Source organism: Gracilinanus agilis, chromosome 2 (assembly GCF_016433145.1).
Source record: "Gracilinanus agilis isolate LMUSP501 chromosome 2, AgileGrace, whole genome shotgun sequence".
NCBI lineage: Eukaryota > Metazoa > Chordata > Mammalia > Didelphimorphia > Didelphidae > Gracilinanus > Gracilinanus agilis.
Window position 1 is genome coordinate 478,492,381 of NC_058131.1, and position 17,798 is coordinate 478,510,178.

At 37.3% G+C, this 17,798-nt stretch overlaps 1 protein-coding gene across 2 annotated transcripts in view; it reads right to left on the minus strand.

Annotated features, from left to right (window-relative positions):
• ZFYVE1 (zinc finger FYVE-type containing 1) overlaps positions 1-16,741 on the minus strand; it is a 51,535-nt gene extending 34,794 nt beyond the window's left edge. For both annotated transcript variants that reach the window (XM_044664924.1, XM_044664923.1), the window contains exon 1: positions 16,259-16,741. In XM_044664924.1, coding sequence (XP_044520859.1) covers positions 16,259-16,741 — 483 coding nt within the window. The remainder of the gene's footprint in view (positions 1-16,258) is intronic.
• Between the last annotated feature and the right edge of the window lie 1,057 nt (positions 16,742-17,798).

Consider the following 17,798-nt stretch of genomic DNA (forward strand, 5'->3'; position numbering starts at 1 on the left):
TAGAAGTATTATTATCCCCATTTTAAAGATTAGGAAAATGACACTCAGAGAAGTTAGATAATTTGCCCAAAAAGTCAGGCAGCTAATAATAATAGCAGCATGATATTTATAAAGCACTTGACAGTTAAAAAAAGTGCTTATCAGCCTTCCTCTTGGAAGATTCCTTATGGGTGGCAACCCATTCCTTCCCTCAGGTACCCCAATTTCACTTCAGGATTGCTAACTGTTATAAGTTCCTCCTTACATGACAATCCATAAACTAGATGAGCAAAATATCATTACCAAGGTACACACACAGATTAAATTATTCATTCAGCTAGTAAGTAACTGATCCTGGTCTTTAAACTGGGTCTCCTGTCTCCAAGCCCAGGCTTCTTTGCACTATATCACACTGCCATCTTTTTTTAAAAAACATGAGTATTAATTAGCTCAGTACCACCTCTTCTGGACGGTATCTTTTTAGTGTCACAATATAGTAAAGTGAGGACAGATGGGAAAGGAAACACAGCAGCCTAACCCATCACTAGCTATCATCTCCAAATGAGCTCCAGGTAGGCTCAGTCTTCTGAATCCTTTATCTCAACTGCTTCTTGCCCTTCCACAGGGTTTATCTAAGAAATATAACCACTCCTAATCAGTCAGTTACCAGTGCTGAGAATCTGGTGAAGACCATGTTGCTGAAAAGTATTGGCTATTAACCTACAAGCAAAGTTGGCAATAGATATTAAAAGAATCCCCCAGGGGGCAGCTGGGTAGCTCAGTGGACTGAGAGCCAGGCCTAAAGACTGGAGGTCCTAGGTTCAAATCCAGCCTCAGACACTTTCCCAGCAGTGTGACCCTGGGCAAGTCACCTGACCCCCATTGCCAGGTCTTACCACTCTTACCCTTACCACTCTTCTGCCTTGGAGCCAATACACAGTATTGACTCCAAGATGGAAGATAAGGGTAAAAAAAAAAAAAAGAATCCCCTACACAAAACCCCTTTCCAAGGGCCTTCATCTTTACTACTCCAATGAAAGCAATAATAGCTTGCATTTAAAGTGTTTTAAGCCTTATTTTGAGGTAGGTACTACTATTCTTGTTCCCATTTTACATATGAGGAAACTGAGGCTTTCATCATAGCAATACAGCTGGGGTGGGGGTGGTCGGAGAGAAATGTAAGGGCTGGGAGGGTGGGAAAGGAGCTGATGCAAAATGTACTAGGAGCAGAAATAGTGGCAGCTTCCAGAATCCTGAGGTTTAGTCATTAGGATTCTTTCTATAGTCAGACTCCCCATGGAAGAATTAGCATTCACATTCATTTTAATCACCATACCCTTCCCCCCACAAGTAAAAGTTTATCTCTGAGGCAGTGGAAAAAAAAAAAAAACCTGGCTTTCATCAAGATAATCCTTGTGATAAGAAATCAAACCTATTATCATTGACAACTGGCAATTGAGGCACCTTTGAGCCAATCCAGGAATGTTTCCATCATTTCTCCCCTCTTCTCATTTTGAATAACAAAGTTATAGGCAGAGTGGGATTCCTATTAACTTTTACCAGTTAAACTGTTAGTTTTGCTTTCTGGTTAAAACTACAATAAGTAATGAAAGGCTCAAAATCCAGAAAGATTAGGCAAAAGACACTTATCTCTATGCAGATGACTCCAGTCTTCCAGGCCAGTCCTAGTCTGTGTAGCATTCAGTTAATCTTTTCCCATCCTTACCAGGTCTAGGATTAAGACCATAAATTCTGAGTTGGCAAGACCCCTATAGGTCAGTGACGGCGAACCAATGGCATGCAGAGCGCTCTCTGTGGGCACACAGCACCCTCCTCCCACCCCAGAGTTCCTCACTAAAAAGGCAGAGGGACTCGAGGGAAGCTGCTCCCCTCCCCCTCTCCACTGTGCCTGATGACATTTTTTTACATCTCCCACCCCTCTGCCCAGCAGCCCAATGGAAGTACACATGGGGTAAGGTGGGCAGCCGCGTACCCACAGAGAGCTGAGGATGTTCCTCACTTCACTCACCTCTCTGCCCAGCAGCCCAGAGCTTTCTCCCTCATTTCCTGTGGGGGGTAGGGGGATAGAGGGCAGGGGATGCCCAGCAAGTAAGAGTGGGGGAGGACCATGGCATGCTGTCTCTGGAGGTAGGGCATGGCACATGGTCTCTAAAAGGTTGGCCATCATTACTTTAGGTTTTCTAGTCCAACCTTCCCCCCCTACCAGGAAAAACTAATCACCTGAAATCTCATCACTATCAAGACTGACAGGTTCTGATATACTACACTTTCTCAACTCACCCTCAGTAGTCTCTCTCTTCTGAGGGAGAAGGCTGGAAAACAAAACTCTTAATTCCTCCCAAAGCCTTTCTTTACAAAGGGATCATAACCTTGTAGTAATACCATTTTCCATCAGCTGATTTAACACCAAGGAATTACACACAAGGTACCTAGGTCCCTTGCCACTTTAAAGCTTTTTTGTGTTGTCTTCTCTTGTCAGATTATAAGCAGTTTGAAGGACAGGAGCTGTTTTTTCTTATTTGTATCCCCAGTATTTCGTGTCTGGTACACAGTAAACACTTAAAGGTCTACTGAATAAAACTGAAATTATACAGATCAGGAAACTGAAGCTCAGAGCAATTACATGATCTGTCCATGTTAACAAAGGTAGGGAGAAAAAGAATATAAATCCAGGTCCTCTGACTCCAAATCTAGTGTTAGGTAGATAGAATTCAATATTATCAGATACCAGTTAACAGAGAAAATTTCAAGTCTATACATAGAAGAATCTGGTTTATACTAGGCCACAACCACCACAAACATTACAGGATCACAGATTTAGAGCTGGAAGGGATCCTGGGGGATCAACCCTCTCATTTTAATTTTTAATTTCTTTTTTTCAATTACATGTAAAAAATTTTAACACTAGTTTTTAAATTTTTTGAGTTCCAAATTCTCTCCCTTCTTCCCTTCCTTCCCTCCTTTCTAGAAGGGGCAAGCAATTTGATGTAGGTTATGCATGAAAAACATTTTTTTCCATAGTAGTCATATTGCAAAAGAAAATAAAGGCCAAAAACATAAGAAAACTAAAGTTAAAAGAAACATGCTTTGATATGCATTCAGGCTGTATCAGTTCTTTCTCTGGAGGTAGATGGCATTTTTCATTACAAGTCCTTTGGAATTAATTGCCTTAGATCAGTGAAGGGCAAACTTCCAAAGGAAAGGAAATGCTCATTTGTCAGTCTGTTTCTAAGGCAACTCTTTCGAAGTTTCATTGTATTATATCCTGCTCATTATATTTGTCAGATTAGGAATAATGTCCTGCGGCTGGATAGCACTTTCCAGGGGGCCCCATCTGGCCCACAGGCCATAGTTTGCCTATCACTGCCTTAGATCATTGTATTGCTGAGACTAGTTATATCATTCACAGTTGTTTATCATACCATATTGCTGTCCCGGTGTACTTGTTCTCCTGGTTCTGCTCACTCCACTTTGCATCAGTTCTTGTAAGTCTTTCCAGGTTTTTCTGAAAGCATCCTATTCATCATTTCTTATAACACAATAGTATTCCATCATAATCATATACCTGCATTTGTTGAGCCATTCCCTACTGATGAGCCCCTCAATTTCCAAGTTTTTGTCACCATAAAAAGAGCTACTATAAACCTTTTTGTACAAGTAAAACTTTTTCCTTTTCTTTTATTTTCTTTTAAATCTCTTTGGGATATGGCCTAGTTAGTGGTATTGCTTACCTAAACAGAAGGTAAGGGTTTAAAAAAAAATATTGAGGCCTTTATCAGAAAAACTTGCTGCCCAAATTTTCCTAGTTTTCATTTCTTCTTTCCTTCTAATCTTGGCTGCATTGTTTTTGTTTGGATAAACCTTTTTAACTTAATGTAATCAAATTTTTTCATCTTATAGCCCATAATGTTCTCTATCTCCAATCTTCTCATTTAGAGATAAAAGACTAAGAAAAGTTCATTAAATGACTGGCCCAGGATCACACAGTTACTAAGTTTACAAACTGTGATTTGAACCTAGGTTTTTCTAACTCCAAGTCCAACAATATCCACTACATCATGGTGAATCATAGGGTTTCATTATAATAACACAGCCTAAGGAAATTGAAGTTCATTTAGAAATATTTCCAATTCCTTATCACAGAACAGGAGAGTAAAATTTCAAGGCTGGGAATCTGTTTTCTACTTCCTCTCTGACCATATAATCTGTAGCTTCTATCTACCTTCACCTCCAGACAAAGAATAAAAGCAGTTCCTACTCTTGCCAATAAATATTTTCTCTGTGTATATATGTATATATACATGTTTTTTCAACACCCCCAGCTCAGATACAAGTGCCTCTGTTATAATTGTTTCTAGATTCCAGTTCTGACTCTGTTGCCTTGACTTCTTAAGTCCCCATTCTCCTTATTTGAGTTCCTGATTTCTACCACCTAATATGATTCCCTATTTGTTCTCTCACCTTGCCAGACCCTTGGATTTTTTTTAAACCCTTACCTTCTATCTTAGAATTAATGCATTGGTTCCAAGGCAGAAGAGGGGTAAGTGGGGTTAGGGGACTTGCCCAGGGTTTCACAGCTAAGAAGTATCTGAGACCAGATTTGAACCCAGTTCCTCCCTACTCCAGGCCTGGCTCTTTATCTACTGAACTACCTAGCTGCCCCTGGATGTTCTCTTTCAAGCTTCCGCATTCTGCTGTCTTGTCTAGATACTGGCCTTGCCTATTCCCCTAGGACTTTGTTGGCAAAGACATGGCATGCATGCCAAAGGGGGCTGCTCCATTTCCCCTCTCCACTGTACCTGAGGACATTTTTCACATGCCCAGCAGACCAATTCCAGCATTTCTTCCCTCTACTCTCTGGAGTAATGTGGAGGCTCACAGGTGGCTTGAAGATAAGAGTTTGAGCACATGATCTGTAAAAGGTTCACCAATGCTGCTCTAGGATCTGAGAACTTGAAATGATTAAATATGTGCTTACCCTTTCAAACCTAAACATGACTTATAATCAAAGAATTTAGAGGTAGAAAGCACTTTAAAGGTCCAGTTCATCTTGCTCTTGTAACAAATGATAAAACAGGCCACAAAAGTTTTTAAGTAATTTATCAAAGTCACAAATAGTAAGCAGCAAAGGTCTTTTAACTTCAAATTTAGGGTTCTTTCCACCATACCATGCTAACTTGATCACAGTCATCTGCCTTGAACTTGTGTTGAATTTGCCCCAGATTAAAAAATTCTGGGAGACATATGTATATGTGAAAGATGTTAGAAGGGAGGGAGAAAATAAGAAAGAGAGAGAGGGAAGGGAGGAAGGAAGGTAAAAGGAAGAATCTAAATTTTGATCACAGCTTAAAAGTTCTCTAGATTATCTAAGTTCTTCATCATTTAAGCAAAAGTTTCACCTAAATCATATCAAAAAGATGAAAAGTTGTCCTCAATTTAAAGGTCAAAATATTATTAAAATGAAGTTTCTCTATTAATACTTAGTAAAAGGAAGTCCCTCCACCTCACTGTAATACTTAAGATTATCATTACATGTGTATGTGATTGGGTGATAGGTAGGCAGTGCATATAAAGACATACATACAAGTACATATACATACACACATTCACATGCAAACCCTAACATTTCTCAGTTGTTTTCTTAACTAAAGAGATTAAAGAGAAACACAACAAGCATTATCACACATATTAGCTAAAGAGCTGAAAGTTCACTTTCATCCATCCACTCCTGTGTCCCCCAAACATTCCATTATTTGAGAGGCTAGGAATTCCCTTCCAATATTTCATTTAATTACCAGTGGCCACACAATCACATACCACTCACAATATCCCTCTTCCTCTGGTAGGAAAGAACTAGGCCTCTTAAGGATGAGATGACCCACAGAACAGTCTTTGAAAGATTATTTTTAGAACAGTGATTCAGTTTCTGTGACCACACCTAACTCACTCTATCCCACTCTTCATTTATATATGAAGAATGAGTTTTCCGAGGCAAGGTTCAATTCTGAGGGCTTGCTAGAACTCCCAGAAGGAAACAACAAAATTATTATCATATTCTCACAAGCCTCTACTAAAAAGCTTCATAGGCGGTTATCTAGTCCACAGTTTTTGAAGGTTATAAGGCTCTTCATGTTTTTCAACTGTCAACAAGAAAGTCTAGTAAAGGCTTTGACAGATAAAGTTAAGACTATCAGGCTAGAAGTCAGGCAACTCAGGGTCTTGCATTAACTCCAAAAATCATGTGGCCTTAGGCAACTTATTTTAATTCCCTGTTGTCTCAAATTCTGTCAGTTAAAAGAGATAACCCCTATTTTTTTCCCCTGCTCTTGGATGCCAAAAAGAAACTTAATTTATGGTTTTTTAAAAGAAAGGTGCCAGAGAAGATCCAGGGAACATTATCATTACATGATCATTTTGCCTTCAAATAACACTTCAGTGACAATTCAATCTAACAAGAATATTAAGGATATTATAATTAATAAGCATATTTAAGTACATAATATATACCAGACACCAGGAACACAAATTAAAACAAAACAATTATTGCCTCAAAGAGATTAGATTATAGTGAGGGAAAATAAGTACACAGACAAGTAAATATCAATTATATACTTTTATATCTATAACATATATATAAATTATATAATATAAAGTAATTTTGTGGGGAGAGAGGGACAATTGGGAGGAAATCAAGAAAAGCAGCCTGTAAAGATTCAAAGAAAAGAAGGTAAAAAGTAGGAGCATTTGAGACATGGGAAGACAGTCTGAGAAAGGCACAGAGAGACAGGAGGTAGAAAGTCGTGTACAGGGGAATGACAAGCCAGCCAGTTTGGCTGGAACAGAGAGTGTGTGAGGGGGAGTATGAAATAAGTCTGGAAAGACAGGTTGGAGCAAGGCTTTGAAGGGCTTTAAATACCAAAGAAGTATGTGTTTTATTCTAGGGTCTAGAGGAAGTCACTTCTGAAGCTTCTTGAACACCTGGTCAGACTTATATAACTGACAAAAAGTTCTTAACTAGTAAAATGAGGAAATTGGCTCCTTAAGATTTTTGGAGATCTCTAAAGGCTATATTATGATAAAATCTTCAATTATCTCTAATGATAATGAAGGGAGAGCAGTGCCATGGATAATTCAAATTAACAGATAGTCATTTATATCTGGCTCTGGAATGCAAGAATTTCCCCCCAAAGCAATGATAGATTTATCTTGCCAAATATTTTATTTTATGTTCAAATTAGTTTGCACTTTTAAGGTCTGCATTAAATGGACACAAGCTAACCTAAGATTAAAACTTTATTGCAAATAAACTACATAATGACAAGAATTGGCTGTAGCAGGATTTTTATTTTCTTCAAGGAGGAAGATGATAATGTAGATACCAAATGACAAAGACCCATAAAGAAGTGGAAGGGGGAGGCTCTGACCAAATGACTGAATTCCTGGGTTTGAGAATCCTGTATGTCTCCCCCAAACTCAAAAACTGAGGCAACTTAACTTTTAATCTCTTTGCCCCTACACTGAAAAATAGGACAATATTGTCCATTAGTTCTCATATAATTCACCAAGTAGTAATAAAGCTGTTACCCTTTTTTATATTCTAGAATTTTTTAAAGATCTAATTCTCAATCCTAACTTAATTATCTATGTGACTGTGACAAATGATTTAAACTTCTCTGGGCCTCAATTTCCTCATGTGTAAAATGAAGACATTGGTCTAGATCACTTTAAAGCCCCTCTGGGCCCCAAACCTACGATACACAACAGTTCTGTAAGTCCAATTAAAAGTAGATTATAAGGGACAGCTAGGTAACACAGTAAATAGAATGCTAAGCCTGGAGTTAGGAGAACCTGTGTTCAAATGTCACCTCAGATGCTTTCCAGCTGTGTGACCTTGAGTAAGTCACTTAATTCTAAGTGCCTGGCCTTACCACTCTTCTGTCTTAGAACTGATACTAAAAGAGAAGGTAAGGATTTAAAAGAGAGAGAGATTATAAAGCAAAAGGCCAATGAAGTTATGTCCTCAGCTTTTTTGGGTCTGGAATCAAATTCCTTGAGAAACTGATGGTTATAGTCTAAAGTGAAGACAAGCCAAAGACTGGGTGATTACAGATGAATTAATATATACATATATCTATGGAGCACCACTCAATGGTAGTACAAAATGGCCAAACAAACCTTAATCAATAATCAAAAATCACTGAAGGAGGAGGGACAAATAAAGACCTTCTTCCCAATCCCCAAGGAAACATCTATACTACTTTAGGCTCATTCCTCTAACTTTTTTCCAAAAGGTCTTTTCATTTTTCCTCAATTCAGACTTATTTCCTTCTTTTTCCTCCTTCTGTTACAACTCTTTAGCTAGCTTTCTCTGACCTCAGATGTAACAAGACAAAATCAATTAAGATCTCTAAATCACACTTCTGTGATTTCATAAGAAGCTTCTAAGGCAAAAAAAAAAAAAAAAAAAAAAATCCCCGGAAAGTTCTATACTTGGAGCCAAGTGCACAAAAGAGCCTCCAGGTCAATGGCAGCACTGCAAAGCAGACCCATCTACACACACAAAAAAAAAACATTCAGGGCCAACTTAATAAACATCCATCTGTTGCAGTATTTTATGGCTCAAAGAATCTATTATAGAAATAACACCCACAGAATCCCATTTTCCTGGTCTCATTAATCCATTGCACAAGTCGAGAAGATCAACATTTTCAAATAAGTGCTTGACTAGAAAGAGCTGAATCAAGTTGAGCAAAATAAACTAGAAGTTCTAGAACAGGAAATATGTTCCGGTGGTCCCTTTGAAAAGCTGAGTCATAGTGACCTCATAGCCTAAATAAGTTAACTTTTAAATGGACCCTGTACTAAAGGCAACCTAAGAAAACTGCTCAAAGGCCTGTCCTAATATTTCTGGCACTAATAACCGAATAAGAATGTCAGAGAGATCTCAGGTATTACAGATTAAAGACACATTAGAGGGGATTTTAAAGTCTAATTGTTGGATTCATATTTAATCTAATGTTTCTCAGTAATCTGAGGCTTTTGTCCACTACTTTGATAAACAAAAGGGGCTTTCACTTAGCCCTTTGGCCCTAAAGGCAGAGAAACCATTGGGATGAAAGGAACAGAACTCAAAATGCTTTACTGCCCCTACCTGCCAATCCTGTTTTTGCTTCCATTTTTCTCCTTCAGATCTTATTCTGCACAGGCCTGTGTTGTGTAATCCACTATACTAAGATTTTCTGTACTGAGTTACCAATGATTTCTTCATTGTCAAATAAAAGCCTTTTCTCAGTCTTCTTCTTGACCTCTATAATATATAATCTGTTCCTTTCTGGCTTTTTAGTAATACTGCTTTCTTGTATTACCTATCTAAAATCCTGTCTCCTTTGCTGGATCCTTATTCATAAGTCATCTCCTGACTAGGGCTATTCTCCCAAGGTTCTGTCCCAGGTCCTCTTCTCTTCTCTTTGCACTTTTTCTTGGTAACCTCTCAGCACCTCTGGGTTCAACTATCATGTTTATACAAGTGTCTCCAATATCTTTACATACATTCTTAGTTTCTCTACAGTAAGTGCTTAAGAATAATCACTTAATATATATGATCTGGGACAATCATTCTGAAAGACTTATGACAGAGAATGCTATCTACCTCCAGGGCTGTTGAATTCGGATAGATGCAGATCAAAGCATGCTACCTTTCACATCAGTGTATTTAGTTTTATTTTGGGGTTTTGGCTTTGTATGGGAGTGCTCTTACTACAATGACCAATACAGAAGGGTGTTTTGCATGACAATAAAAATATGTTTTTAGTTAAAAAAAGAATAATTGCTATAATAATCAGCATGTATATAGCACTAAAGGTCTGCAAAAGCATTTTACATGTAATTTCCTTTGATCTGATCCTCGCAACAACCTGTGAGGTAGGCACTATTACTATTCCCATTTTACAAATGAAGAAACTGAGAAATTTTAAGTGACTTGCCATAAGTAGGCCATATTTGAATTCAGGCCTTCCAGACTTCATGGCCAATGATCTATCCACTGTCTTCCAGTGTCTAAATAATATCTGAACTCACTTCTTCCTAATGCCAGTGCCTATGTATATATTCTCTGCCCTACACACACAAAGCTACAAATGTTCCATCTATTCTCAACAATGACCCCTTCTTTTTGTTTTTTTTTTTAAATTAGTCCACTTATGTAGAGCAATGCAGATATTTATTATGTATTATATAGAACAATACCATCAGACTTGGGTGATAGTTTGATTGGTCTTACCAAAATTGTTTCCCTTAACTTTATTTTTAAGTTGAGTTGAGAAAAGGAAGGAAAGGGAAATATTTGGAAATGAAAGTAACACAAAAATGAAACATTCACATATTAGAAACGTACAACAGCACAAGTCTAGAAGATCAACATTTTCAAAGAGGTGACTGACCAGAAAGAGCTGGAAAGGAACAGGAAATGTTATATATGTAATATATATTAAATATTTTCAAATTAATCCTCTAAGACTCTGTCCTCATCAGACAAAATCCAAATAAGTAGTAGTCTTATCTGTGATTTCATAATTGTCTCTGCTAAGGAACAGGGAAGAGATGTGTGCTAACCACTTGAGGGAATTGGTGGGGGGGAAAGGGTGGGACGTCAAATGAAGATTTTATAAGAATAGGAGAAATATGAAGATATTTATAGAAAGCAGATAAAACAGAAGACTAGAAATAAGGGGTGATATTAGAAGAGTCAAAATGGTATGGTAAGATTTTTGTTAAACTAGTTTAAATGAACAACTATGTCATATAGAGAGAACAGGAAAAAGTAATAAATATGTTCAAGACATGATTCAATCTTTCCTAAAGAGTTTCATATATCATCCAAAACAACCCTTACATTCCAATCCAGACCTACACTTACAAAAGACATAGGAAATTATAATTCCACCTGTTTATTACTTCTTTGGCCTACAATGTTTTTGGCCTACATATCAAGGTAATGAAGATGGAAACAGCTGGCATTCCAAAGTGCTTCTCCATACTAGAAAATCAGATGAATTTACTCCCTCACTAATAGGAAAAGCCAAGGAATATTGGGTGGATGGGACTAAAACAGATTGAGCCAAAGAATGTGGCAGACCTGTAATACTCAGTTTGTGGTAAGGGTTTCCCCATGCAATATGAAAATATCTTTTGCTACTTTCATTCTTTCATCCCACCACATAAAATTGGTTTGACCAATGAGGGTGGGGAAGTGGAAAGGAGAGGAGTAAAGTCCCAACATTCTGAGTTGCACTATTCTGGGACTGTAAACAAGTAAAGCAGCCAAGCATATGATGGATCCCCTTAAAGGAGCAGTCTTAAGAGAAACTAGGACCATTACCAGTTTAACTGGTCAGGGAGAAAGAGACCTTCCACTTTTAGGCTCCAGTTAAAAAAAGACTATTCAAACTCAAAAGCCATTAACTATCCCTGGGTCAAGGAAAATATTTTTTCCAATGTGGACTCTACTTCCTTAGCCACCTATTGCCTATTCTTGGGTCAAATAAGGCTATGCTTCTTTATCATCCTGCATGTTCAGCAGCAACTGATAGTACTTAACCTAAGAACAGGAGACTTTTGGCATGAAAACTTCTTTGGCTCCCCTAATGATGTAGAAAGGCTATCAATCAGCAGATAAAATAAACCAACGAATAAATGAAAACTGGTAAATTCTCTTGTCAATTCACTCCTCCCCTACACACCTCTCAGGATAAATACAGTTATAGGAAATCTATAAGGGGAAACAAAAAGGAAGATGAAATGGTAATGAGAAAAATTTCAGATGGAGTTAAAGATGGAAAAAGAAAATCTTTCAAATATAAAGAACTCAGAAAAAACAAGGGAAGACTTATATCAAATGAAACTGAGTAAAGAATGTAAAAACCAAGTGAAGAGACACAATGACTACAATAATGTAAATGCAATCTGCACTGAAAGGCAGTTGAACTCAGACAGTTGAAATGTCCAGAAAACACAGTACATAATGACACATGCCCCTCCACTTAATAGATGTGGCAAAAAGGCACTGAATGAAACACAGGCTGTCCAGCCTTGGCTTATCAATTATGCCTAAGTGTTTTCCTTTTTTACCAGGGACCATCTAATGGGGATTGGGGGGGAATAGTATTCTGAAAAGTATTTTTTTAAAGGGGAAAAAAATTAACATCTATTTTTAATAGAGGAATTTTTTTTTAAACCCTTACCTTACATCTTGGGAGTCAATACTGTGTATTGGCTCCAAGGCAGAAGAGAGGTAAGCACTAGGCAATGGGGGTTAAGTGACTTGCTCAGGGTCACACAGCTAGGAAGTATCTGAGGTCACATTTGAACCTAGGACCTCCTGTCTCTAGGCCTGGCTCTCAATTCACTGAGCCACCTTGTTACCCCCAATAGAGGAATTTTTAAAGAAAAAGGTCTTTTTGGGACAAGCAAATCAAAAAATTTGTTGGAATGAAAGTTGTTTGAGCTTATATGCAAGATTAATCCAAGGAGAGTAAAATATTTATAGGTATTTCCTCCATTCCCTTCTCTGGCCCCTCTAGTATAGCTGCTGGAATCTTGGATGCTGCCTTTGGCTAGAAGAGGCCATTTACTTATTCTGGAATCAAAGTAGCAGACTATTTAAATACTTTGGTTTTTCTAATCAAGTTCTGATAGAGTCTAGAAAAGGGATAGAAGCAACTAGAAAATAATCCTAGAAATAATCACTTTCCCAGACTAAGCCTTAGCATATGGTGAGAATGCTGATTTCAGTTACTTCACCACCTGGGTATCTCTGGAGAGGCAGAAAGAGGGGAAAACTGCATACTGGTTAGATTTGTCTCTATTTTCAAATAAATATATATTTCATTTTTTACAAGCAGGGCTACATTTATTAGATAATACCTATAATCCAAAATGCTTTGAAATCAGTTAAATCTATCAATCTATATTGGCTTAACTTTCTTTGGTGTATGATTCCAGAACTCTTAATAACTAAATGCCTTTCTTTAGCAAAATATAGCAAAACAATATAATCATGGATACTTTTGATAGAATGCTAAAGCCTATGGATCCTTTCTCAGAAAAAGGTTCTAAACTATGGTTAGTTCAGAACTATACTGAACTAACTAATTAGGAAATGAAGTTCATGGACTCCAGGTTGTTAAAAGCGTTTTCTCTAAGGCATTTTTCACTCCTGAACCTAATCAGTAACTCCTAATAAACAACTTTCTTTGTATGAGAAACCAAGAATGACTTAGAAAATTTTATAGCTCACTCCCTCTTATTAAAAAGATGAAGAAATTAAGGCCCAGAAAAATTAAGTGACTTAATCAAAGTCTCTATTCAATGGTAGATTCTCCTTCTGACTTCTAAATTAATGTTTTTATTAGTAAAACTTCTTTGGGAGCACAGAAATTAGGTCCAGACCTTAAACAAAACAGGCATTTTTCTAAAATCAATGTTCAGTTTTTCCATTAAATTCACTACTCTATTATCTATTCAATTAAAAAAATGATGTAAGGCAGTGATGGGCAAACTTTTTAAAGAGGGGGCCAAAGGAAAGGAAATGCTCATCTGTCAATCTGTTTCTAAGGCAACTCTTTCCAAGATTCATTGTAGATTCATTGTATTGTATCCTGCTCATTGTATTTGTCAGATTAGGAATAATGTCACGGGGCTGGATAAAACATTTCAGGACCCCCACCCCCAATCTGGCCCACAGGCTGTAGTTTGCCCATCACTGATTTAATGTAAAGCAAAAGTTTTTCTAAAATGAAACTGAGTTTCTACAGTTATTCTAACATTTTCTAATACGAATCAACTAACATCCAAATCACAACTAATAGATCTTGGGAAATACCCAGGTCATGGGGCTTTCAGAGGGTAATACTATCAACAGAGTGAGATCAATATTAGCAAACAAAAAAGACAAACCCCCTGGTAATGGCTTGGAAAAAAAACTTTTGGAAAGGCTCAAGATCTACAAACTTATCTGTTTAAAAATTATAAAATAGTAAGTGATGCGAATTTCACCCAACATATTTGTATGCTTTAGGGAGAAACTATTTTTTCTAACCAATCATGAACTCTCAGTATGTCAAATGTACTCCCCTTGTCTCTCAGGACCATTTCCCAGGAAAGCTCTGGTGCCACCTCCTACAAGTCTTTCCTAATCCTGTCCCCTGCCACTAGTTGTTAGTTTTCTCTCTCTCCTCAAGTTCCCTTGGATTCACTTATCTCTGAAAACAAAGTATGCTCCTGTTTCCTCAGTGCCTAGCACAGTGCTTAGCACAGATTGGGCACCTAAATATTTATTGAATTGCTGAATTTAAGTTGGAGACAGGGTAAAGGTGTTACCTGCTCAGGCAGGGATTGTTCTAGATGAGGAGAGCCTAGGATTATAATATTTATTTAATGTTTAAAATATGACTAGCATTGTATAAAGTACCTCCAGGATACAATAAAAGTAATGAGGCAGTAAGAGTTTAAAAATCCCTACCCTCAAGGAGTTTACAGTCTAGTTAAAGTGTTTATCTAGTCTTTTTTTTTTAAACTGAAAAATATATATTATTGTATGCTTAGGAATACTGACTGCTAATCTGAGAATACTTTAGACTTTACATCCCTAAAAATTCCCTCAAGAAGAATGAACAATGATCTGTGTGGATTATTTAGATTTGTCATCAGAAGGCAGATGACTAAAGTACATAATTTCTTTCAAGTTCTATCCAGGTCTATAATGTTTTAAAAAGAAATCACTCCTTAGGGTCAGCAAGGCAGTTCAGTGGATAAAATGCCAGGCCTAAAGACTGAATGTCCTGGGTTCAAATTTGGACTCAAGACACTTCCTGGTTATGTGACTCCAGGCAAGTCACTTAATCCCAAATGCCTAGCCCTTACTATTCTGCCTTGGAAATGAATCAGTATCAATTCTTAGACAGAAAGTAAGGGTTTTTTTTAAAGAAGAAGATATTACCCCTTTAAAAGAAACTTATTCTAGTCCTGAGTTAGTCCAAGCCAGAACTGCTGGTTCTCAGGAAATCCTTTTCTTGTTGCTTCTAAACTTGGTGCCAACACATCATGCATTTAATGACAGTGATATTGGTTCAGCTTAGTTCATCTTCTCATTTTAAAAACATGACATAGCAACTAGAACTATGGCCACATTCCAAAGAGAGAGAGTAAAAAGGAATCAATAAAGAAATTAACAGAGATCACAAGCTGTTCCAATAACAAGGTGTTTTCTTAGTATTGTCTCCTATTTAGGATATAATTTATGACCCATCCACCCTACCTCCCAAAGGCATTGCTTGTTAGAAGTAAAATGGAATATGGATCACTTCATAATTGTATTGGCTCCTCTAGAGATAAGAGTGAGGATGGGGAAGAAAGTGTAAAACCTGTATGGATTGGCAAAGTATATATAAAAAACACAAAACAAGATATAGTATAGACTATGATAGAATTTCCACAAGCTTATTAAAAAAAAAGTTTTCTAGATTATGATGAAGTTTTTTGAACTGGAAACAACAATCTTGATCATATGAAATGACTGCAATGTCATCACTCAACTCCACCATCTCACAAAGCATTTCATATTAACCAAGTTTCAATGATCCCAGATGCTTTTTTATTGTAATGTGAAATTACACTGAACAATCAAAACTCTATTCTACAGTTAATAAGAAGTCACAATGAGTAGATACTTTCCTGAGCAAGTTTTTTAAATCTTTAAAATCACCTTTAAGATTAATCTCAAAAATGCAGGTAGCATTCATTGCTAAGCTGTATTTCCTAATATGACTATGGGCTGCTCTGTTAATATCCCTTCTCTGACACACACCTACACACAGTTCATTCATTTATTCACGAATTTCCCAAAATGCTATCATTAAGAAAAAAATTTTTAATCTTATAATCTCACTGAAACATGACCTTTCCCATCTCTTAAAAAGGTCTAGATCAGTGATTCCCAAAGTAGGCGCTACTGCCCCCTGGTGGGTGCTGCAGCGATCCAGGGAAGGCGGTAATGGCCACAGGTGCATTTATCTTTCCTATTAATTGCTATTAAAAGTTTTAAAAAATTAATTTCCAAGGGTGCTAACTAATATTTTTTCTGGAAAGGGGACTGTAGGCCAAAAAAGTTTGGGACTCTAGACTTTTGGAGAACCACTGTCCCAGATCTCACAATTGAACTATCTGCACTAAAAAATTAGTCCAACTACAACCAGAAACTTACCTGAATTTCTTCAGTTTCATCCACTAGGAGAAAACTCACAACATTCTCTGTCATCTTCTTCCTCTTGGTTTCCTCATCCATGCCTTCTCCCTCCAGCTGCTCCTGTGACTTACTGACATGGTAGATGGTAACAGGATGTCTTCTTTTGCTGCCCCCAGAATGAGTCCTTTTCTGACACTCCAGGCACAAATTGATTTTGCAGGTCTGGCACCTCACTGCTGCCCTCTGCCTAACCCCAGGAGAATGCCCGTTGGGACCCTTACAGGGGTCACAATAAGGGACATGGCCAGGCTTGAGCCTAAGTCGTTCATGGTTTCGAAGCCTCTCCTGCCTATGCAGCTCTTCTTCACATCGCGGACACTGTAAGCTGCAGCATTCATCACACTCAAAGATAGCTTCATCTGTCCCACTGCAAGCATAGCTTTCCTGACACATCAGTCCAGGGTTCAGCCCCTTTTCTGCTAGGGAAGCTTGGGCACTCATAATGAGTTTAGAAAGGAGACACACACACCATACAATGCTTATTAACTGTTCCCCAAAAGCAGACTACAATAAACTTTCCCACGAATGACTGCACAGAAATTCCACAGGATTCTGTAGACCTAAAAGACTTGTGTCTTGCTTCAAAATAAAAATAAAAATTATGATTTTTTAAATTCTCAAATTGTTGTATTTTCAAGACTTCTTCATCCAAGACATTTGTATCAACAGAAATATTGATTTGGCTTGATCTCTTTATCCATAAAGTGCAGATGGAAAAGTTATTAAAATTCAACTTTAAAAAGGTATATCTTTGTCAGACAGGCCTGATTTGTCAACCAAGGTTGATTCTTCTGCTAGGCCTCTGTCCTGTGGTTTTACTGATGTAAGACAGTGGTCAGGTGGATTTCAATATAATCCGACCTCAAGTCAATATTTCATGGGATGCCTAGAATAAAAAAAGAAGATTTCACTCATATAGAAACAGAAGTAAACTTTTTAAATAAGACTGATTAAATATCAGGTCAGACTCTTCAGAGTTCTCACTCTTGTACACATATTCAACCAAGTAAGTTCAAGCAGGACTGTATCAATACTAGAAATTATACCTTTCAAACAACTGCTAAACTCCTCTGTGCCTAATACACCATAGACATTAATTGTTTGATTTGAAAGGCAACTTCTATGTCACAGCCCAAGTTCAGGGCCAGGGAATCTTTTCTGACTATTTTTCAAATAAAATACTCTCTACTTATCCACTCTTGAATTCAGAATGTAAATAATTAACCAAACAGTCCTTGACCTTTGAGGTAGCACCAAAAGGAAGACAAGAAAGTACCAGCACTACCATATATAACTCCTGAGCCATAAAAATAAAAGGAAAAAAAAATCCAAAAGAAAAATTAACTCCAAATTCAACTGCAACCAAAGGCCTGGATAGCTCTGGTTACACTTGTAACTGGATTGTTTCCATTTCAATTCCAGATGGATATCTAATAAAACACAAAACCAAAGAACCAATAATGGTCACCATTTAACTTTTTTTTTTTTAATTATCATG